General features: G+C 31.5%; 1 protein-coding gene across 1 annotated transcript; it reads left to right on the forward strand.

Moving 5' to 3' along the window:
- Positions 1–17113: 17113 nt before the first annotated feature.
- Positions 17114–18018, forward strand: LOC135963182 (uncharacterized). Its single transcript, XM_065514954.1, has 4 exons — positions 17114–17273; positions 17334–17563; positions 17628–17781; positions 17847–18018. The coding sequence occupies exons 1-4, from the start codon at positions 17114–17116 to the stop codon at positions 17975–17977; spliced, it is 675 nt and encodes a 224-aa protein (XP_065371026.1). The 3' UTR covers positions 17978–18018.
- Positions 18019–25177: the final 7159 nt, after the last annotated feature.

Raw genomic sequence — 25177 nt, forward strand, 5'->3', positions numbered from 1 at the left:
GTTTTTTAATGGTTTGGTGTGAGATAAACAATTCATTTGTTCTTCTTCTTAATAACTGTTACTTTCTCTTTTATTTACATACAATAACATATTGTTAGTAATTTCTAACAAATTATGGAAATTTTTTTTTTTTTTTTTTTTCATCATTTATTTATTGTATCTTCATTATTTAATGAACTAACAATAAGTGGTTCAAATCTTATATCTAATATTATTATTTAATTAGTCCAGCCAGTGCCGGACGAAAAAATTTTGTGTTCATGGTTGTTTTGGTTAAATTGGCATTCTTCCTTCTAGATTAGGTCTGCTGTGTCCCTCCTTCTTAATCGAGTGTGGCCACGGTTATCTAATATGTTGCGGGCCAGCGGGTTTGGGTGAACTTCAAGTTTTTTTTAAATATTTTTGTACGTTTTTCGAGATTTCAGTTTTTACAATGGGCACGTTTAGATCTTTGTGTATATTCGCGTTTTTGATATACCAGGGGGCAACTGTGATCATTCTTAGAAACTTGTTTTGGCGTCTTTGGATCTTTTCTACATTTGACGCTGAGGCCGTGCCCCATAACTGTATGCCATAACACCATATCGGTTTTATGATCATGTTATAAAGTAGAAGTTTACAATCTAAACTAAGCGTGGAGTTTCTGCCAATAAACCAATTAATTTGAATTGATTTCAATTTCATTTGAGTCAACTTTGCATCTATATGACTTTTCCATGTAAGGCGACTATCGAGATGTATTCCGAGGTATTTCACTTCCGATTGTTGAATTATTGTTTGGTTATTGATATGAATAGGGGGGCATGATTCTCTACGCAATGTAAATGTAATGTGTGTACATTTTTGCTCGTTGACTTTAATTTTCCATTGTTTTAACCATTTTTCTAATTCAAATATGTGGTTTTGTAAGTGACGAGACGCTTCTTGAGGGTTTTCATGAATGCTTAGAATAGCAGTATCATCAGCAAATGTTGATGTATGAGTGCGATTGTTAGTTGGCATATCAGACGAATACATCAAATATAAAAAAGGTCCCAGGATACTGCCTTGGGGGACTCCAGCTTCAATGGGTTGTGCAGTACTTAAAAAGTTTCCCTCTTTAACCTTAAATGTTCGACCAGTTAAATAGCTTTCCAACAGCTTATGTGTGTTTGCCGGTAAATTTTGACTCAATTTGTATATTAATCCAGCATGCCATACCTTATCAAACGCTTGAGAGATGTCGATGAAGAGTGCAGAACAGTATTTCTTTTCTTCAAACGCTGTTCTCACCATATTTACAAGTCTATGGGTTTGTTCGATAGTACTGTGTTTTCTTCTAAATCCAAATTGATGATTCGGAATACAATTGTTTTCAGTTAACATCGGGTACAACTTGTTCATAAGTATCTTCTCAAATAGCTTTGATATATTAGACAATAGGCTGATGGGTCTGTATGATTCTACTTTTGTGTGATCTTTTCCCGGCTTGGGTATCATGGTAACCAGTGAAACCTTCCATTCTGGAGGATAATATTCAAGTCGTAATATAGCATTAAAAATAAAAAGAATTATTTTTATTGCTATCCGGGGTAGCTCCATAAGCATCTTGTTGCTGATCTTATCCATACCAGGCGCTTTCTTGGGATTTAAATCAGCAATAGCATTTTCGATCTCTCGAATCTCAAAACGTAGGGGTACGGCTGCTGCAAAATAGGGTGCAACAGGTGGCAACTCAATTGCTTCGTTTGATGTGTTCGGTGTAAATACTTTTTTTAAGTGATTAACAAACAGATTCCCTTTTTCAGTATCATTTCTTGCCCATCCACCACTTGAATTTCGCAAGGGGGACTTACATATAACGGGTCTTTTAAGATTTTTTGTTGCTCGCCATAATGAGTAATCCGATTGCGGGGTTGCGTCCAGGCTTTCTAAATATTTATTCAATGATTCCATTTTTCGAAATTCCAAGAGCTTTTTAAGTCTTTTTATACAATCTTTAAGCTTCGATTTTAGTTGGGGGGATCTGTGCAATTGCCAATCTCTTCGAAATCTTCTTTTTTCATTTAAGAGCCGTTCGACATCTGCAGAATTAATTCTATTATATCTGAATTGTCGGGGTGTTTGGGTAGCATGTTGAGCAGCCATTCTGAGATTTTTATCGAAATTGATAAGAGAGTGATCGATGTTTTCTGGTGTTCTTAGCGGTATGTTTTCCGAGCAATGTGTACTGAGGTATTTTTTATATTTGAGCCAATTTATTCTTGTGCCTGGCTTTGCTAAATTACCAGTCGGGGATACAATTTCTAGGGGGCTCAATAAAGTAATAATAGTGGGTGAGTGATCTGAAGATAGTTCCAGTGAGGATTCAATTTGAATCATTTCTCTAGGGATATTTTTCATCACGCTAAAATCAATAACATCCGGTATTTTTCGTGGGTCAGTAGGCCAGTAAGTAGGTTGGCCGCTCGAAAGCACATGCAAACCCATTTTAGAAATTGAGTCGAACAAAATTATGGAAATAATATGATAAGTATGAAGTAATGAAGTCTGAGTAACAGAAATGAGAATTTTTTTAAATTGTTATTAATCTTTTGATAAATTTTATATATTTAAGCGTTGATTTGCATCAAATGCATTTTTGCGATTTATTTTTCATGTTCGCAAATAAAAGTCACAAGCTGACCTTTACGAAAATAAATTATAAATCATTCATCCAGATTATTTGTGTTTGTTTCTTTTCTGTTTTCTCTCAACCCCAAACCTAAAATGTTCTCGAATAAATCACTCTCTCAGTGATATATTTATCACAAAAAAATATTTTTAAATGGCTGCGAATGAGATTTTACCATTGAAATGAAAGTGAACCCGTTATTTTCGGTCTCTGATAAAAAATCGGAGTCAATCAATTACTACTACTACTGCTACCTTCACATTTTAGTAGCAGTAGTTGTAGTAGCAATAAATGACAAATCTAAAAGTAGCAGAGTAATTTGTTTTGTATTGCTACCTTAAAAAAGAAAAAGTTTTAAAGTAGCAAGTCATTTGTTTTCTATTCTGCTACTTTTAAAATTTAGTAGTAATAGAAATAGCAGTTGAGGTACCATTAGAAGTAGTCAAAAATAAAAATCTTCAGCCAAAAATTTATATTCAGGCCTGTTCTGTAATCCACGTGATTTCAAATCACATGCCGTTTTAAATCACACTTGTGATTTGTGCCTGTTCTGTAAATCACACCGTTATTGTATTTTTCGGTGTGATTTTAAATTTTCGAAAGCACAAGAAAATATCTGATTTGTTTATATTAAATGTTTTGTTTTTCAAATAATTTTTTAGAAATATTAAAGTGAAAATAAAAAATGCCTGGAGCTTCTGTTATATCTTTAATGGAATTAAAAAGAATGGAATTACATTTTATAAAAATTTTGCAAAAACAAGCTCATCCACTATCAGGTATGTTCTGCAAATCACATTTTATAAAAGTGGTTTGAAATCACATAAAAGGTGTTCTGTGCACATAATTTTGTGATTTTAAAACGTTCAGCAAAGTCACTAATGTTTTCAAATCACTTGGTTAGTTCTGCGGCTACTACATGGAAAATATTAAAATAAATTACTTAAGTATATTAAACAATATGTCCTTTATTAATTTTCTTATAGAATTACTTGTTTTATTAAAAAAAACACTTAAAATTTAATAAAAATCTAGAGACACCTATTCTGTTGTAAAAAGTTTTTTTGCTTGTGTGATTTCTTTTGTGATTTCAGGTTTGTTTTCAGTTGTCAGCTGTTTATGATTTTCGAAAATACATGGAAGCTTGCCAGACTAAAATTTTTTAATGGTTGTCTAAAATATGTTCAATATCTTTAAATTAATTATAGAATTCAGCATAAAATTTATAATATTTGTTACATTATATTATAAGTTATCAATATGCGTTATGTTTTTTGCGCTAATTGGAAAAAAAACTGCAACAAAGTTGAAGCAAGTGGTAACCAAAAGCCATTGTGTACTGTGGCAGCTTTGCTGTTCTGTTTTCTTTTTGACATAGTGGTTGAGCTTGCGCCATAGTTTTTGCAAAATTTTTATAAAATGTAATTCCATTCTTTTTAATTCCATTAAAGATATAACAGAAGCTCCAGGCATTTTTTTATTTTCACTTTAATATTTCTACAAAATTATTTGCAAAACAAAACATTTAAAATAAACGAATCAGCTGTTTTCTTGTGCTTTCGAAAATTTCAAATCACACCGAAAAATTCATTAACGGTGTGATTTACAGAACAGGCACAAATCACACGTGTGATTTTAAAACGGCATGTGATTTGAAATCACGTGGATTACAGAACATACCTGTATGACAAAAAGAAAACTAAACAGCAAAGCTGCCACAGTACACAATTGCTTTTGGTTACCACTTGCTTCAACTTTGTTGCAGTTTTTTTCCAATTAGCGCAAAAAACTTAACACATATTGATAACTTATAATATAATCTAACAAATATTATAAATTTTATGATGAATTCTACAATTAATTTAAAGATATTGAACATATTTTAGACAACCATTAAAAAATTTTAGTCTGGCAAGCTTCCATATATTTTCGAAAATAATAAACAGCTGACAACTTAAAACAAACCTGAAATCACAAAAGCAAATAAACTTGTTACAGCAGAAAAGCTGTCTCTGTCTTCTATAAGAAAATTAATAAAGGACATATTGTTTAATTTATTTAAGTAATATATTTTTCCATGTAATAGCCGCAGAAATGACCAAGTGATTTGAAAACATTAGTGAATTTACTGAACGTTTTAAAATCACAAAATTATGTGCACAGAACACCTTTTATGTGATTTCAAACCACTTTTATGAAATGTGATTTGCAGAACAGGTATGTTCAGTGATTTATTTTTTCAGTGATTTATTTTTATCACAAAAATATAAATCACAATTTGGGTTTTTTGCTCAATGGGCGAGTTATTTTCGATCTCTGGTTTTTATTAATTTTTTAACTAGACTACATGTGTTTTTTGGTTGCTACTGCTATTTGTAGTATAGTTTTTTAAACACTGATTTTAATGTTATACCACCGAAGGAGGGCGCTTTGATAAATATTAGTTATTAGCAAACTAATAATTATTATAAACTGATGTTGTTGATTGGCAGCGGCTGGGAATATAACCCAGGCCGCAAATACCATATAATGCTTAATTAACCAATTAACCAATATAGCCACAGCACCCTTAAACGATTTTTCACATTACATGATAAAAGAGATCACTAAATATTGTTCTATTATTTTGCACCAATTTTATTACAAATATGTATATATCGATGGCTTAATATAAAAAAGGCGTAACTCGATTTTTTGTTACTTCACAGGAGAAGGAAAAAACTTAATAAAATCCATAAAATTTTAGATAAAAAAAAGATTTAATGCAATTTTTTATAAAAAGAGGCAACACATTTTATATCTCATTTAAAATTTATTTTTTTTTATTTTAATGAAGTTATCTAATATACGCCTTTTTTCATTGATATTTATGAATAAAAAATTAAGTTAGGGCTTTTTTAAACCTGAAAATTTGAGTTGAAAATATAATTTTAAAAAATAATGTTATTATAATAATTCAGGTTTAAATAATAAAAGGAAATAATTCATGAAATTAAGAGGATTAAATCAGAAGTGAACTGTGAAAAATTATTTCTTATTAAACCAGTTATCAAAAAAGATGACAATATGCTTCTTTTCAAATCCTGTATTTGGGTTTGTTTGGGATTGCCATTTACTGCATATAAAGTGAATGTGGGAGAGATTCGTAACTGTCAGTGAAGTCTGTTTTGAAATATATTGATCCTGATGAGTCATACGTAAAGGCTCGTAGAATATTTACAGTAAGATCACCAATACTTCGGCTTAAATTTTGAAATTGAGGTTTGAGTACATACATTTCATGAACTTTTATAGTAAGCATAGTCGTTGTGCAAATGGTTAGCTTGTAGGGGTGCTGGAACTTTTCGTGCCTCCTTTATTAATTGCACAAATTGTGATGGAAAATTTATTTGCTTATTTTGAATTTTTCTTTCTATAAGGGAATGGCTTGAGTGACATTCCAGTTGAGTATGTCCACTTATTAAAAATATTTGTTCAATCGTTATTTGAGTTTCCATACTAAAAGCCAACAATGCATTAGAGAATATTAAATTGCGGTTTTGGTAGAGTTTGGATCTTCCACAAGTGTTTAATAACACATTTCGCAAAAACGGAAGATATTAGACATCCATTTGTTTCATTGTATATTGTGAAATTATGTAGTTTTATAAAATGCAGCACTCGTCTTTAGTTGAGAAATTCATTTTTTCCTAGGTTTAAATATGGAATAGTTTGATCCCTTTAATAATTGCGCAAGAAATGGATAGGACAACTTTATGTTATAATAGGTGAAAAAATCCGATTCAGAATCGAATTTGATACTTGTAAAAAATGATAACCAATCAAACAAAACAAAAAAAATGAGTTAGGGCTTTTTCTTTCAAAAATTCTTTGACTTGACTTAGGTCTTTTTTTGAAATCGTTAAAAATTTGTTATTTGCAATAATATCCTCCTGAAATTTTGAGGCAAGGTGCATCTGACATTTGTTTACCGGAATAAACAAAAAACGACATTTTTAAAAAATTTAGTTCCGCCTTTTTTATATTAAGCCATCGATATACATACATATAATTCTTTTAAAAGATTAGAAAAATTAAAGTGAACTATAAAATAAACTTTGGTATGCAATTTTTTGAAGAACAAAACTATTTTAGAAAAACAAAATTTTAGTGATTGCAAACAACCTTTAAAACATTGTTGTAAAGTAATAAAAGAGTGGATTATTTTTCCCTATTAAAGTCAATGCAACAAAATGTATTCACATTACATTTACTCTAAGTTCAAGTGTACTCGCTAATTGGCCCACGGTCTACTCTAGACTTGGAATACAAAGTGCTTTTGTACAAAACAATTATAAAACCGATATGGCTATACGGCATTCAGCTATGGGGAACAGCCTCCTCATCTAACGTTGAAAAATTGCAAAGAAAGCAGTCAGCACTGTTAAGGACAATAACAGGTGCCCCATGGTACATTCGCAATAGTAATATCCATAGAGATCTCAATGTCCCCATAATACGCGAGGAGATCAAACTCTCAAGTTTAAACTACATTTCAAAACTACTGGATCGTCCAAATCCGCTTGCCAGGGAGTTGCTGTCATATACGACTGGATCTTGCCAGATAATAATTTTAACGGGCACTCATGTTGGACATTGCAGCGGCAATAACAACTTTAGTTTAGGTTAAGATTTTAATACTTATTGTAAATTTCTCAAAAGAAAATTTCAATAAAGAAAAAGATTAAATGAAAAAAAAATGTCCCCTATTTAAATTCACTAAATAACCCGTAATCTCAGAATCACCCATGTTGTAGTTTATTGTTATCTTAAGAATTTTAAATGTAATAGAATACCATTTATCAGGTATGTTCTGTAATCCACGTGATTTCAAATCACATACCGTTTTAAAATCACACATGTGATTTGTGCCTGTTCTGTAAATCACACTGTTATTGTATTTTTCGGTGTGATTTTAAATTCACAGAATTAAATTAAAAGAAAACAGCTGATTCGTTTATTTTAAATGTTTTGTTTTGCAAATAATTTTGTAGAAATATTAAAGTGAAAATAAAAAATGCCTGGAGCTTCTGTTATATCTTTAATTGAATTAAAAAGAATGAAATTACATTTTATAAAAATTTTGCAAAAACTATGGCGCAAGCTCAACCACTATGTCAAAAAGAAAACAAAACAGCAAAGCTGCCACAGTACACAATTGCTTTTGGTTACCACTTGCTTCAACTTTGTTGCATTTTTTTTCCAATTAGCGCAAAAAACTTAACGCATATTGATAACTTATAATATAATCTAACAAATATTATAAATTTTATGACGAATTCTATAATTAATTTAAAGATATTGAACATATTTTAGACAAACATTAAAACATTTTAGTCTGGCAAGCTTCCATGTATTTTCGAAAATCATAAACAGCTGACAACTGAAAACAAACCTGAAACCACAAAAGAAATCACAAAAGCAAATAAACTTTTTATAGCAGAAAAGGTGTCTCTAGATTTTTATTAAATTTTAAGTGTTTTTTTAATAAAACAAGTAATTCTATAAGAAAATTAATAAAGGACATATTGTTTAATTTATTTAAATAATTTATTTCAATATTTTCCATGCAATAGCCGCAGAAATAACCAAGTGATTTGAAAACATTAGTGACTTTGTTGAACGTTTTAAAATCACAAAATTATGTGCTCAGAACACCTTTTATGTGATTTCAAACCACTTTTATAAAATGTGATTTGCAGAACATACCTGTATGTCAGTTTATTTTTAATTTTTGTAAATTTTATTATAAATTTAAGTCAGACCGCAATAACAGCAAAAACCGTTACCGAAATAATCTAAAATAGCGTTATCTTTTTACACTTTTTTAATAGATTCTGATGTACATACGTAGTTCTATTAGCCTCCCTAAGACATTTTTCAAGTGTATATGTAACACAGTTTTATTATTGAGTAAGTGGTAGTTTTAAGATTTTCTAAATTACTCTACATCTATTGTTTAAAAAGCATAAACCATACCATTGTACGACTATTTTATGAGTGTCATAATTTCACATGTTCTTATTTAATTTATAAAGTTCGATAATAAATCTTAGCCACGTGACCCACTTCTAAATATTTTGAAAGTACATTGCCAGAAGTGTGTATTACATGAGTAACAAGTTATTATATTTGGCTCATTAACCTTTCATGGTTATTATTTGTAAAAGTGCAAAAATACAAATCATTCTGAACAAATGTAACACATAATCATTTATTGTAAGTGCCCACATTTCTTATGTTTATTAAAAACCGTATATTTTGAAGAAATCATACCCTTAAAATCTGAAAGTCAGTCAGCATCCCTCTCATATATAACTAATAGCGTCATCAATTTGTTAGCATACCGCAAATAAATATTTAAGTTTCCTCATGAATGAGGGGAAAAATGTTCGTTCATATGGTATAGAAAAAGTAGTTAAGTATTTTTTTGTTATACTTATGTAATACTGTAAAACTAATTATAATTGAACAATTTAGTTTTTAAGAATTGAGCGATTTAAGGGAGGGAATTAAGGTATTAACTTAACGTGATAAACCACAAAATTAAAATATTGAGAAAACCGAATTTAATGTTTACAAATGTTTCAAAAATAGGATTATTGATAACACCGCACAACAAAACTCGAAACAAATTTTAACACATCATATACGTTTGAAAGTACACAATGTGGTTTCACATTTCAAATTATCATATTTTTAGTTGAGTTTTAAAGTTTTATAAAAACTAAAAAATATAGATATAAGGACGACATTAAGTAATCTATCACTCCATTATAATATCTTTAAAATATAGAACAAATCATCAATTAAATTTTAAAAATTTAAACATATGGGGTATTTCATGTTAAGTGAACCAACTTTTGAAATCGATGTCTTCCGACCGTGATGAAATTTGCATCAATGTTTGACCTATTTGATAATAATTTTTCAACAAAATCTGTTTTTTTTAGAAATATTGAAGAAATAGCTATCTAAACTATTTGGGACACTTTGCTAAGAACAATAGGTAATAAGTTACATGGATGAGAAAAAACACCTGTTTGGCCAAAATGTAAAATTTTGACTCCTCTAACTCAGAGAGTTCTTGACCGATCTTGTTGAAAAATGTCTGAATTACATCCAATAAGACTCCTGATCGGAAGACACCGATTTCAAAAGTTGGTTCACTTGACATGAAATTCCCCATATACATATGTATACATACATATGTATTCATCCTTGATAGCTCGTCCAAGCATGATAGGAATGGAAATCCGAGGATGCATTCCCTCAGGTTTGTAAGAGCCGGGCATTCTTCATTATGACAGCTTCTACAGTAATCATTGTACCAAAGCACAGTGGATTATATAAGGTGTTTGCATCTCATAATTAATTTTTGCAAATGTTTGAAATTAACCATAAACAAGTTCCATCGTAAAGCTAAGATGTCAAGCAATAATAATTTGCAGAAATTTTGGTTATTATGTCAACAGAAGTATTCGAAAATGGCGACAGAACACACTACTTTCGACTTTAACGATTTGGGGAGTTAAAATTATACCATATTCAAGGGCTTATTTTTAGTATTTATAATTATATTTTTTAAGATTGTTATACCTTGTTGGAAAGGGTATCCTGTCCAGATTCTATTTTTGTTATGACTTTTGTATATATTTTTAGCAGATTGGAAATTTATTCATTTGAAATATATAATGTTTTTTGGCTTACCTACGCAATTTTGACTAGGATTTTAACTGTTGGCGCCGTGTGCCGCCGATCTAGTTTTAACATAGAATTAAAGTTCAACTTATTATCTAAAAGATATATCAAAACTAGCTGCCTGTTCATGCCTATAAACAAATGGCATGCAAAAATGTTGAGCAACTCAGAAATATATAAAAATAAATTATCAACTTTTTTGATTTTAGTTGGTTTTCATTGCTTACGTGTTTTTAATATTCAGAATTACTTTTTGTAGGATTGTTATACCTTGTTGGAAAGGGTATCTTGTCCAGATTCTATTTTTGTTATGACTTTTGTATATATTGTTAGCAGATTGGAAATTTATTCATTTGAAATATATAATGTTTTTTGGCTTACCTACGCAACTTTGACTAGGATTTTAACTGTTGGCGCCGTTTGCCGCCGATCTAGTTTTAACATAAAATTAAAGTTTAACTTATAATCTAAAATATATATCAAAACTAGCTGCTATTTCGTGCCTATAAACAAATGGCATGCAAAAATGTTGAGCAACTCAGAAATTAAAAAAAGAAAAATTTTAAATTTTATTAGCTTTTTTATGTTGGCAGCTTTGCGTTTCTTATTAAACATGAAAATAACTTACGTGATTTTTCAAACAAAATCTCTTTTTAATCGATATAAACGATTTGATTTTTCACAAAAAAACGGATTTAAAATGAATAATTTCAAGTGCTCAATGCGCCTATTAATTCTTGCCTACATTGAAAGTGGTAGGAATCGGTTAAGTGTTATTAAGTTTTTACGAAAAAACTACCAGTGGTCAGAAGAAAACAAACAAACAAATAATATTAAACAAATTTCAAAAATCGGTAATACCTAAGTTTAAAAATCGTTGGCAGAAAGCGAACAGAACTATTAAAGTGTTTCTTGAAAAAAATGAAGATTGGTTAAATACAGAGTTTTTTGTTACTTTGCCAGCAACATGAAAATCCTTAAATTCTTTACAAAAACGAGGAAGACCATGCAGCACTTATCAGACATCGTCGAAATCAACAAAAAAACGAAAAAATACTACCTTATGTAAAGATAATGGATTAGATCATCTTCATGATGCGTATACTCAAGGACTGCGGTCAATTGGTGAAGTAGATGAAGCAAAAATTATTGACCTATTGAGGTCTTTCTCAAAAGCCAAAAAGAAAGAGGTTCTAAGAATTCTGAAAGAAGGTGAAATCACTCAAGTATTCGATGAATTGGAGGCATTGAGTGTATATATTGATTTAAATTTAACAAAAGCTCAATACGTGTATTTAAGAAATCTTTTTTTGGAAAGAGAATTCCCTGTATTTCCACCATACTATAAAATTCAGCAAGCAAAACAAAGTTGCTATCCATCCCCAGCATCAATAGAAATTACAAATACTTATGCTAAAGTAAAATCTTTACAAGATCTACTTGATCACACAACAGCCAGGATTGTAATGATAGAGTCTGTGGAAATTAAATATCTTCAAAGATTAACTCTGTACTGTAAATGGGGGTGTGATGGTTCGTCCGGACAAAGTGAATATAAACAACCATTTCCCGAGGAATCTAACATAATTTCTGATGCTAATCTTTTCATTACTTCATTAGTTCCTATTAAACTTGTAGATGAAGATACGGGAAATACAGTTTGGCAAAATCCAGTTCCATCGTCTGTACGATTTTGTCGACCGATCTCGATCGAATTATGTAAAGAGACACCTGCTAAAACCAAAGAAGTTGTGGAGAATATTGAAACTCAAATAAAGTTCCATCTATAATATATAATTGTTAAAAATGAGCGGCAAGTCGAAGTTAAACATGAGCTATTTTTAACAATGATAGATGGAAAAATAGCTAAAGTTTTAACAAATACCCCTTCATGCTCAACTTGTACAATATGTAAAGCAACTCCAACACAAATGAATGACTTGAAGAGAGTAGCAGAAAGACCTCTAAACGAAAATGCTTTTAAGTATGGTTTATCTACAATACATGCATGGATTAGATGCATGGAAATGATTTTGCATATATCTTATAATTACCAGTTTCAAAAATGGTCAGCGACAAAGGAAGATCATCAAAGAATGAAGAAGGAGAAAAAACAGTGTGAACAAAAACGTTTTCGAGAAGAGCTAGGATTAAACATCGATAAACCGCGGCATGCAAGTGGCAACAGCAATGATGGCAACCCCGCAAGAAGGTTTTTTTCTAATTTTAAATTAACTGCTGATATTACAGGTGTAGATGAAACACTTATAGAACGATTTTACGTAATTCTTCAAGCTTTGTCGTCTGGTTTACCTATAGCCCCTAAACAATTTGGGGATTATGCACTGGAAACGGCAAAATTATATGTTCAAAAATACAATTGGTATTACATGCCATCGTCAGTCCACAAGATTTTAATACATGGAGAAAGTATAATAAATCATTTCGTAGTATTGCCTATTGGGCAACTGTCGGAAGATGCCCAAGAATCACGTAATAAAGATTACAAACGATACCGCTTGCATCATTCTCGAAAGTGTTCACGATCTGCCACTAATGAAGATGTTTTTAATAGACTCCTCTATACCTCCGATCCATATGTGACGAGCATCAGAAAACCACCCGTAAAACTTATAAAAGATTTTCATGAAGACACTATAAAACTTTTCATGTTTCCCCATTTTATAAGTGATTCTGAACTGAGACTAAATCTTATATTTTATTGTTTACCATGAGTTCTTTTAATATTACATATAGAAACACATACATATTCTTATAATATATAATAAACTATATAATAATTTATAAAAAAACAAAAACATATAAAATAAATAATTTATTTCATTGTAAATAATAATTATCAAACTATTTTGTACCAAAAACTTATTCAAATAATCACCAAAATAAAAAATATAAACTTTAAACTTCGAAAGCATTTCTTGTAAGTATCTTGCAAATGCACCAATGAAATTTTTTTTTTAACTTTACTACAGCTGAACATGTTTATAAAAAAATGCAAACTTTAGTCCTTTTAAATATTGGGGCTTAAAAGTCTACGGGCCGAAGGTTGCTATTTTCTAAAAAAATCTAAGCTAAATAGCTATTAACAAATATCAGTTGTTAATACATTTAAAACTAATGCGAAAATACATAAAAATACCTCATTTAATCCTCTTAACATATCACTTTTATACAAAAACTCAAAAAAAAAATCAAAAATGTATTTTTAACCGTTCATAACTTTTTTTTTTTTGAATCGATTTTTATGATTGGATTTACAGATTTTTGATCCGAAAATGACCAAAATTTTCCACTGTGCGAAGGCCCAATCTTCTAGCATGTGTCCCGATTAAACAGTGTCCTGTAATAAAGGACACAGTTAGCCTTATTTGCTCACGACGGTATTCTATAAGTAGATTCGTCCTGTTGGCATCATATACGGGCCAAGTCGATCTAGCAGTAGCACAGGAAGGTTCATTAGTCCATCTGTATTGTGCAGTCTCATATAGTTTCTGCTGAACAGCCATTTTTCATTTAACAAGGGAAATACCAGAAAAGGGGTCGATCGCCTCATCACTCATCATCGCACCCCTTTTGGCCAAATCATCTGCTATACAATTACCCTGATTTCCATCGTGTCCAGGGACCCATGTTTAGCTATCTCATTTAGGTATACCCGGCATTCCTCGGTTAACCTAGATGTCGTGAAGACACCCGCTATTCGCTGTCAGTAAATATACATATATCGCCAGATATTCGATAATACCTCAGCCAGTTGGATGCACGTTTAATAGCATTAATTTCTGCCTGAAGAGCAGTACAGAAGTTAGGTAGCCTAAAGTAGAATTTTATCCCAAAGTTCTCAATATAGAAACAGCCACCGACCTTGTTTCGCCTTTTAGAGCCATCAGTGTATATCAGCATGACATCAGCAGGGGGAAGAGTCCGCGGTTCCATAAATCCCTATTAGGGATCATAATATGGAAATGCCTATCGAAACAAGGTTTTGCGATGCAGTAATCGACATTACCGTGTATGTGCCCATGGTAATTCAGTATCTTAGAGTGTCCAAGCACCTTACCAGACCACGAACAACCAGTATTTAGTCTCACAACAGAATTGAGAGCCATTTGTATAACCATTAAATCCACTGGTAGAAAGTTGAGAATAGTAAAAAGTGCCTTAGATGAAGTAGACCTTATAGCGCCTGTAATCAGTATCGCGATAGTCCTACGAACGCGTTCAACGGCCTTCCGACGAGTAGCATTATCCAAGGCCTGCCACCACACCAATACTCCATAGATAAAGATGGGTTTAACGACTGCTTTGAAGATCCAATTGATACCTTTCGGCATAATACCCCAGTTAGTACCAATCGCCTTTTTGCAGGAGTAGATGCCTACATAGGCCTTATTAATCCTGTTCTGAATGTTCAAGTTCCAGAATAATCTCTTGCCTAGAATGATGCCAAGATACTTTGCACTATCCCTGATCTCAAGACTGATTCCATTCAGTCTAGGTGGTCTAAAGTCATCGATCTTATACCTCCTAGTGAAGAGAACCAATTCCGTTTTTTGGGGATTCACACTAAGTCCACTCGATGTACTCCACTTACTCAGTGTACTTAATGCCGATTCCATACAACTATATATTGTATCCAGAAATTTAACAGATATAACCCAACAAACCAAGGCTTAATCAAAATGTAACTAAATTTAAGAAATAACATATAATTAAGAATTTTCTACAACATTTCATAAGCATACTTATGATGGGTTTATTTTATTGTAAATTATGAACACTTTTAAAATAATCCTTCAAAAACGCTTCGTATAACAATAGTATTTGCAATAATACTTACTATATACTAAGTAAGAAAAACAAGATTTACAAATGTGATTATAAAAGACTTATACTCGTAATAGTTTTGTAAGTGTTTTCGTTAAAAAGATTCCGTTATTTTATTTCTTGATTTTCTTATTATTGTTCTTCTTTATTTCAGTCTTTTTCTTTTGTTTGACAAAATCAGTGTATTAAATTGTATAAGAGTGGTATTTTAATAAATTACAAATTAAAAATAATATAAAATTTGTGTTAAAAAAGGTAATTAAAATTAAATTCTTCGAAAGGAATCAAAAGAAATTGTTGAATTGCTTTTAAATGTTAAAAAACATAAAATAAACGATTCGAGTGAAGTTCCAGCCAGCTCTAGTCAGATTAGTTTCAATTTTAGTGATGAAAATTTGGGTGAAAGTGAAAACGAGGTTTCAAGTTCTGAAGAAGATGTGGAATCTGACATAATTGATAATATGGATATTAAGAAAGAAATTGCTGTTTGGGCCGTTATACATACTATAACAAATATAGCTGTAAATGATTTGCTGAATATTTTAATAAAACATTTTCCCTTTTTGCCAAAAGATGCAAGAACATTAAAACAAACTCCACGGGATGCACCGATAGTTCCAATTGAAGGTGGAAATTATGTACATTATGGGCTGAAAGATTGCTTAACGGATTTTTTATCATGCACAACATTTCTAAATAATTCCATTGATTTAAATATAAACATAGACGGATTACCTGTTTCCAAAAGTTCTCTTTCACAGACGTGGCCAATTTTAATTAATGTTAATGGTACCGATTCAGTACTTACAGCTGGTATATATAGTGGAAATTGTAAGCCAAAAGATGTAAATGAGTTTTTACATCCTTTTGTGAAAGAATTAACCGAAGTTATAAAGGAACATTTTACATTCGATAATAAAATATATAAATTTAATTGTCGCGCTATCATATGTGATGCACCGGCCAGAGCACTGGTTATGGGCATAAAATCTCATACAGGCTATAGTTGTTGCCACAAATGCACTCAAAAGGGCGAGTATATAAATAATCGAATGGTGTTTAAATATGAAGACAACACAATACGAAATGATGAAAATTTAGGAATCGTTTGGATAAAATAAAATTTTAAAATTAAATGATCTGCTCTTATTTTTAAAAAGACAACTTCCACGTGAATTTAGAAGAAGTAAAAGAGATGTTAATGAGACTGATCGATACAAAGCTACTGAGTTTCGTACATTTCTTTTATATGTTGGGCCGTTTATATTAAAGGGAATTTTAGATGAAAAACGATATTTGCATTTTCTGCAACTGAGTTTTTCCTTGAGAATTTTATTGGACTCAGTACAATGCATATCAAACAATAAGTGCGCTGATGCATTGCTTAAGAATTTTCTGAAGACAATGCCTGACAATTATGATGATTCTATTTCCACTTACAATTTTCATTGTCTTACATTGCTAGTGATTGTTTACATTATGGATCATGTGAAACTTTTAGCGCATTTAAATTTGAAAATAAACTGGGAATATTGAAAAGACTTCTAAAGAAAACAAATAATATAACGGCACAACTATATAATCGACTTGTGGAGCAAAGTATCAACAACTCATACAAAGATATTATACCAAAAAAAATAAATCTAATTTTGTCAGCAGCTCATCCAAACAATTATTATAAAGTTGGAAATAATATTTTCCAAGTTTCATCAATAAGCAATCATGATATTAATAAAGTCATTGAACATCGAGTTTTGAATCTGAGATCTCTTCTCAACATTTGGGAAACAACAGAGTTAACAATTTCATTAGAAACCTACGAACATTGTTTGAAAGATGTCACTAAAATATGTGCCTTAAGAAATAAAAATAATGAATTTGGGTTTTTTCCAGTTATACATTATGGCGGAAGACAATAATGTAAATTTCAATAATATGTTCCAAAACGCACGCAATTTCACTACACTCCAAACAGTACTTAATAGTTCGCTATCTGAAGATGCGAATGTAATACAGCCTGTAGCTGTTGATGGTAAATATTTGATGATATATTGTATTATATAATAAAAGTTGATTATATTTTTATTTTTAGAAATGGCGGCAAAAATTTCAAAGACAATTGAACCGATATTAGTAAGGCTTACAAATGAGGTGACTTTATTGCGAAAAGAGATAAATTACCTTCGTAATGAAATTAAGCAATTAAAGGAAGAGAAATCATCAGTAAAGTTAGTGATACCTGAAACCCCGTATAAAGTAATGGACGATTTTTTAAATTTTGAAAAACAGTTACAAGATGACAAAGACTTTTCGGATTCATTTGTAAGTTAAAATAAAAATATATTTTGTTGTTCTTCTCTTATGTTAATTTATTTTATATTCAAAGGTAAAAGAGCTACAAACTGTAGCAAAGACTCCAAACTTCATCAAAAACTGTTGGCGGAAATTATTAGTAGATGAACTAGCGGAAAAGCTATGCTGGAAAGGAACAGAGGAAAAAAAGAGTGTGCGTAGCCTGAGTACATCAAAAGCCATAAGAAGTAATATACTATATATATATAGTATGTATACATTTATTAATGCATTCGTTTTTTTAATTTTATAGATGCCGCAATTTCTATTGGATTGGGTGAAGACGAGTTTATAAAATGTACAAAATCATTTTTCCAATTTGCCAAAAATAGACAAATATGCAAAACTAAATATAAGGAAAAGTCTAAAATTGTAGAGAATTAAAGTTATATGTAAATTGTTTACTAGTTTTGCTATATCTTACTATTTTCATGAATTTTGTTTGTTTGCTTTTTATATTTTTATATTTATATTTTTAAGAATATTTTTAATTTTACTTCTAAGTATTATAAGTTTTATACATATAAATATGAAAAACATGAAAAAAATAATTAAAAATTAAAATATATATAATTAAAAAAGAATTATTTTAATTGAATTTATAAGCTTATAAAAATGTTACAAAAATAAGCTTACTTTAATCATGTTTCAAAAACTATTTTCCAGTAAGCTTATTTTATAATTGCGCTTCTAAACTTGTTGTAAGTTTCAACTAGAAATATTATCACAAGGGTTCAATTTTCTTGACAAAATAATTATTAACAAGCCTTTTACAATAATTATCATAACAGTTTTGCAAACGTAACGCTTATGGTAGTAAGTTTGTTACAAACGATTTTTAAAGCCTTTTGGTTTGTTGGGAAATACTGCAACATCGTCCGCATACGCGACTGTTTTAATCCTTCTGTTGTCCATCCTGACCAACAGTTTATTCATAGCCAGATACCACAGAAGTGGTGATAATACACCACCCTGTGGGGTTCCACGATTGGCCACTTTTGAAACACTTATGCCACCAAGGGTAGCACATATGACTCTATAGCCGAGTATCTTTCCGACTAACCGGTGTAGACATAGAACAATCCCAAGTTTTTCCATCGCAGAGAGGATGGCGCCGGGCCTGACATTGTTAAAAGCTCCTTCAATATCGAGAAAGGCAACAAGTGAGTACTCCTTATGTGATATCGACTCTTCAATGGAGCCAACTAACGAATGTAGAGCTGTTTCCACAGATCTGCCCTTGGTGTAGGCATGTTGGGATTTAGAGATGAGTTCCGTCGGAATGGTCATTATCAGATATACGTCAATCACCCTTTCTAGGGTTTTCAGCAATAAGGAAGCAAGACTAATTGGTCTGTAATCCTTTGGTTTAGTATCAGTCGCCTTACCTCCTTTTGGAATGAAGACTACTCTACATATAGTCCACCATGTAGGAATATAGGTCCATCTGATACGCGCATTGTATATGTTAATGATCCATGGTATAACTATTTCTTCATTCTTCTGAAGATCAGCAGGAATAATGCCATCCAGCCCAGGGGATTAAACGGGTCGAAGCTTTTGATTGCCCACTGAATTCTTTCCCTGTTCACCGGAACAGAGTTATCACACGGAGCAACGAAATCAGGAGCCCCATTCACAGTTTCATCATCTACTGGGAGGAAGCCTGGGAAATGAGTGTCTAGCAGGACTGCAATGTTTCCTTACTATTCAGAGTCCATCAACCACAGGGTTTCTGAATATAGCTTGGTACAACCGGAGAAGTTGATAAAATTTTACGTAATCAGTTAGTCTCAGAAGTCCCTCCAGCCTTTTGTTTTCGCATTCCTCGTAAGGTTCTTGAAGTGATTCAATGAGGACTTGTATGCCGGCCAGTTACCCAACCTCTTTGCATCGTTAAACAGTTTACTATACGTCCTTCCGGCGTGTGCTATTTCCGGATTCCACCATGGAGGTTTAATCCTACCTCTGCGGGTGATCGGCCTACAGGCCATAGTAGTAGCCGATTGGAACGCTTCTGTAAGTGTCTCAACTGCTACCTCAATATCCTCCCTACTCTCAATAGAGGGCGGGTTTGGTAAAGATCGAGAGAGTACGTGTCATTGCAACTCCCAATTGGTCTTCCTCCTATTTAGAATGTTATTAACACTCATATAAGTTATACTAATATGTCGCTAGCGACAGCCCAATTAGTAATCATGCTGTGGTGCTCAGCACTCACGAGTGTTAAGTCTAGCGCCTCACTTCTGTTTGAAACAATGAAGGTAGGTTATGAACCTCTATTTACTATTTCCGAACTACTATTAAGAATGAAACTGAAAAGACTCTCACCTCTTGTATTGCTGTCGCTGCTACCCCATATAATGTGGTGCGAGTTACCGTCAGCACAGATGAGCAAAGGTATCCTGAACTCATTCGCCTTATTAACAGCAATACGGACAGCAGCTGGAAATCAGCCATAACAAACTGCCCTCATAGGTTTCCCTTGAGACTGCTACTGTAACTTCATTGCTGTAATCAGACAGAATGAAGATATTCAAAGAGCTTTTAGCCAGTATACAGGATATAATTTTACCTGCGCCTTTAGAGTAGTAGAGTTTATAGCCCTTCAAACATTGTCCACAGATACGATCCTGAGCAGTGCAGCAGATGCTGCCTTAGAATGGTGAAGGTTTATTTGCGTCACTTTCATCATGCTCAATTTATACAACGGTAACGTCGGCGTCCTCCTGCTCAGAATTCAGGAGGGCGTCCTCGTCCACCGCCTCTTCCATCCGTTCAAAGAAGGAGCCAACCAGTTCGGAGACAGATTTGGCATCTTCAGTGTCGATCCTCGTCCTTGTCGCTACGGTAGTCACGCAGGATGATTGCACCAAAACCATAGTTCACCTTCCCTTGTGTCTTCCTTAGCGACCCCAAGGAGTCCTTGTTCAGGACGACTATCGCCTTTCTGGAAGATCCCTCAGCGTCAATAACCTTGACAACTTTCCAATCATCAGTTGGAAGCTGTGGGTTACAGCACTGGAGGATCTCAAAGATCTCCTACGGGCTAGATGGCTCAGCTGGAATTGTCTTTGACAATCTCGCTAAAGGACTTAGCTAGAGATCGTTGTGCAACTTTAGGCCTTTTCGTACCCGGTTGCTGACTCTTAGTTGTCGCTTCCTCCTCTGAACGTTGCCGTTTAATCACCGCTGATGACTCAGCAGAAGGAGGGGCGGTCTTGAGACCAGCAATGTGAGCTTTCGCCCATGAGAGTGAAGCCTGTTGTTCCTTTGTAAGGTCCTCGGCTTTTTTAGAGCCGACAGCCTCAATGAAGCAAATGGCGGAACGCCTGGTGCGGCTTCAGGGCAGGAGGATTCCATCACAGACCCTGATCGCACAGTTAGCATATAGGAGGCGACTGAGTGGAGTGACTTAGTCGCTTTCCCCCCTCCGAGAGGCACCCAAGACATGGGTTTTAACCGCCTTGACGGTTAGGGCTTTAGCAGCTTTGGACGTACTTGGAGAGAAATCCAGGGGTACCTCGCCGCTTATGACACTACCACCAATTGCTTTGTGTTTCTTACATTCAGTCTGGGTGTACCAGACTGACCTCCTGGCCGGGTACATGGGGCATGATTTTTTACCTTCCATGGAGTCCCTAAGGACAAATAAAGGTTGCATTTTATACCTGCTGCCAGGTGTTGATTAACTGCCGCCCCACTGAGGATAACAGACGCAGACCACCAGCCGCAGACAGAGCCCTTTCGGACCAGCCGGACAATAACCAACAAAGCCACCCCTCTCAGTGAGGGGAACATGGTTTGGTGGAACAATCTGATAGCCGCCCCAAAGGAGAACAGACGCTATCAGATAGAGGGGGAGGGTAGTTCTTAGTATCATGCTCACCGCGTGCCCTTCTGGAATGGTAGACCCTACCAGATACAGCCAACTCAAGTTAATCTGACCCCTCCAACATGACCAACACAGATCATCACATCAAGATGACTACACAACACAGAGGATATACATATGAAATATTCTGAAAACTAAAAATATCCTTAATTTGAAATTTCATATGCGCTATGAAGAAGTGTTGTCGATTTTAAGTTTTGAATTTCGAACTCGTGGGCCTACCAGACTACAAAAAACAAGTAAGAGAGCTATATTCGGCTGTGCCGAATCTTAAATACCCTTCACCAAATTATACTTTAAAATACAAATTTGAAATAAAATTAAATTTTATTTTTCCAATTTTTTGGAATTTTGTTTTTCGAAATAGTTTTTTATTTTTTTTTTAAACATAGTGAAAAAACCAATTCGGGTTAAAAAATATTTTTCCGATTTTAACCCATTGTAGGTCCAACTTATTATGGTCTTATATACGTCGTTGCAAAGGTCTTTGAAATATCTATCGTTAGATATCCATATTGTCTATATTAATGACTTAGTAATACAGACATAGGTCAAAAATATATCTCAGCCATTTGTGGACCGATTTCTTCGGAAAGTCGATTTCAACCCACAGACGGACATGGCTATATCGACTCCGCTATCTATAACGATCCAGAATATACTATATACTTTGTGGGGTCGCAAATGAAAAATGTAGAAAATACAAACGGAATGATAAACTTATATAGGGTATATATAAGTTTATCATTCCGTTTGTATTTTCTACCCTGCCACTCATGGTGAAGGGTATAATAATTTTCTTTAGAAAATCTTGTCTATAACTTCTCTGGAATAGGACATGATGTGTATAACAATATTTTCTATAGAAAATCTTGTGTATAACTATATTTTCTGTTGAAAATCTTGAGTGTAACATTTTTCTCTAGGAAATAAAATAATTTTCTATAGAAAATCTTGTCTATAACTATATTTTCTGTAGAATAGGACATCTTGAGTATAACAATATTTTCTGTAAAATAGGACATCTTGCGTATAACAATATTTTCTGTAGAAAATCTTGAGTATAACAATATTTTCTGTAGAATATCTTGAGTATAACAATATTTTATGTAGAAAATCTTGTGTATAACAATATTTTCTGTAGAAAATCTTGTGTATAACAATATTATCTGTAGAAAATCTTGTGTATAACAATATTTTCTATAGAAAATCTTGTGTATAACAATATTCTCTATAGAAAATCTTGTGTATAACAATATTTTCTGTAGAAAAGCTTGTGTATTACAATATTTTCTGTAGAAAATCTTAAGTAGGTATAACTATATTTTCTGTTGAAAATATTGAGTGTAACATTTTTCTATAGGAAATAAAATATTTTTCTGTAGAAAATCTTGTGTATAACAATATTTTCTGTAGAAAATCTTGTGTATAACAATATTTTCTGTAGAAAATCTTGTGTATAACAATATTTTCTGTAGAAAATCTTGTGTATAACAATATTTTCTGTAGAAAATCTTGTGTATAACAATATTTTCTGTAGAAAATCTTGTGTATAACAATATTTTCTGTAGAAAATCCTGTGTATAACAATATTTTCTATAGAAAATCTTGTGTATAACAACATTTTCTATAGAAAATCTTGTGTATAACAATATTTTCTATAGAAAATCTTGTGTATAACAATATTTTCTATAGAAAATCTTGTGTATAACAATATTTTCTATAGAAAATCTTGTGTCTAACAATATTTTCTATAGAAAATCTTGTGTATAACAATATTTTCTATAGAAAATCTTGTGTATAACAATATTTTCTATAGAAAATCTTGTGTATAACAATATTTTCTATAGAAAATCTTGTGTATAACAATATTTTCTATAGAAAATCTTGTGTATAACAATATTTTCTATAGAAAATCTTGTGTATAACAATATTTTCTATAGAAAATCTTGTGTATAACAATATTTTCTATAGAAAATCTTGTGTATAACAATATTTTCTATAGAAAATCTTGTGTATAACAATATTTTCTATAGAAAATCTTGTGTATAACAATATTTTCTATAGAAAATCTTGTGTATAACAATATTTTCTATAGAAAATCTTGTGTATAACAATATTTTCTATAGAAAATCTTGTGTATAACAATATTTTCTATAGAAAATCTTGTGTATAACAATATTTTCTATAGAAAATCTTGTGTATAACAATATTTTCTATAGAAAATCTTGTGTATAACAATATTTTCTATAGAAAATCTTGTGTATAACAATATTTTCTATAGAAAATCTTGTGTATAACAATATTTTCTATAGAAAATCTTGTGTATAACAATATTTTCTATAGAAAATCTTGTGTATAACAATATTTTCTATAGAAAATCTTGTGTATAACAATATTTTCTATAGAAAATCTTGTGTATAACAATATTTTCTATAGAAAATCTTGTGTATAACAATATTTTCTATAGAAAATCTTTTGTATAACAATATTTTCTATAGAAAATCTTGTGTATAACAATATTTTCTATAGAAAATCTTGTGTATAACAATATTTTCTATAGAAAATCTTGTGTATAACAATATTTTCTATAGAAAATCTTGTGTATAACAATATTTTCTATAGAAAATCTTGTGTATAACAATATTTTCTATAGAAAATCTTGTGTATAACAATATTTTCTATAGAAAATCTTGTGTATAACAATATTTTCTATAGAAAATCTTGTGTATAACAATATTTTCTATAGAAAATCTTGTGTATAACAATATTTTCTATAGAAAATCTTGTGTATAACAATATTTTCTATAGAAAATCTTGTGTATAACAATATTTTATATAGAAAATCTTGGGTATAACAATATTTTATATAGAAAATCTTGGGTATAACAATATTCTCTATAGAAAATCTTGTGTATAACAATATTTTCTGTAGAAAATCTTGTGTATAACAATATTTTCTATAGAAAATCTTGTGTATAACAATATTTTCTATAGAAAATCTTGTGTATAACAATATTTTCTGTAGAAAATCTTGTGTATAACAATATTTCCTGTAGAAAATCTTGTGTATAACAATATTTTCTGTAGAAAATCTTAAGCAGGTATAACTATATTTTCTGTTGAAAATCTTGAGTGTAACATTTTTCTATAGGAAATAAAATATTTTTCTGTAGAAAATCTTGTCTATAACTACATTTTTTGGACATGTTGTGTATAACAGTATTTTCTATAGAAAATCGTATGAAAAACTGCATTTTCTTTAAAAATCATTTCTATTAAACAGCATTTTCTATAGAAAATCTCGTATTCAACAGCACTTTGTATAGACAATTTTGTGATAACAGACGACTATTTACAAAGCTACTGTAATATGAAAATATAATTTTAAGTACTCTGGTGATGAAGAAAGTAATTTTTTAATACTATTTTAATATGGAACAAAAATATAATTTTCCATCCCTGTATATAAGATTTAAAGAAAAGAAAATCTTAAAATAGGAGAACACATATGGAACCGTAACTGCAAATCCAATATAGAATCGTCTACATAATCTGTTGAAATTTCATAAAATTTTATAGAAATTGCAAACGGAATGACAAACTTACATATATGTATGTATATAGCCTTGCCACTTATGGTTAAAGGTATTAAAAGAATTAATCACAACAATCGAACAAAAAGCTTT

The sequence above is a fragment of the Calliphora vicina genome, chromosome 1 (assembly GCF_958450345.1).
Source record: "Calliphora vicina chromosome 1, idCalVici1.1, whole genome shotgun sequence".
Lineage (NCBI taxonomy): Eukaryota > Metazoa > Arthropoda > Insecta > Diptera > Calliphoridae > Calliphora > Calliphora vicina.

Bases quoted from the DNA above. Each gene is read 5' to 3' on its own strand.
- LOC135963182 (XM_065514954.1), top strand. From the start codon at position 17,114: ATGAATTTGGGTTTTTTCCAGTTATACATTATGGCGGAAGACAATAAT. The intron at 17,274-17,333 runs GTAAATATTTGA...TTTTATTTTTAG, and splicing joins ACAGCCTGTAGCTGTTGATG to AAATGGCGGCAAAAATTTCA. The intron at 17,782-17,846 runs GTAATATACTAT...TTAATTTTATAG, and splicing joins TACATCAAAAGCCATAAGAA to ATGCCGCAATTTCTATTGGA.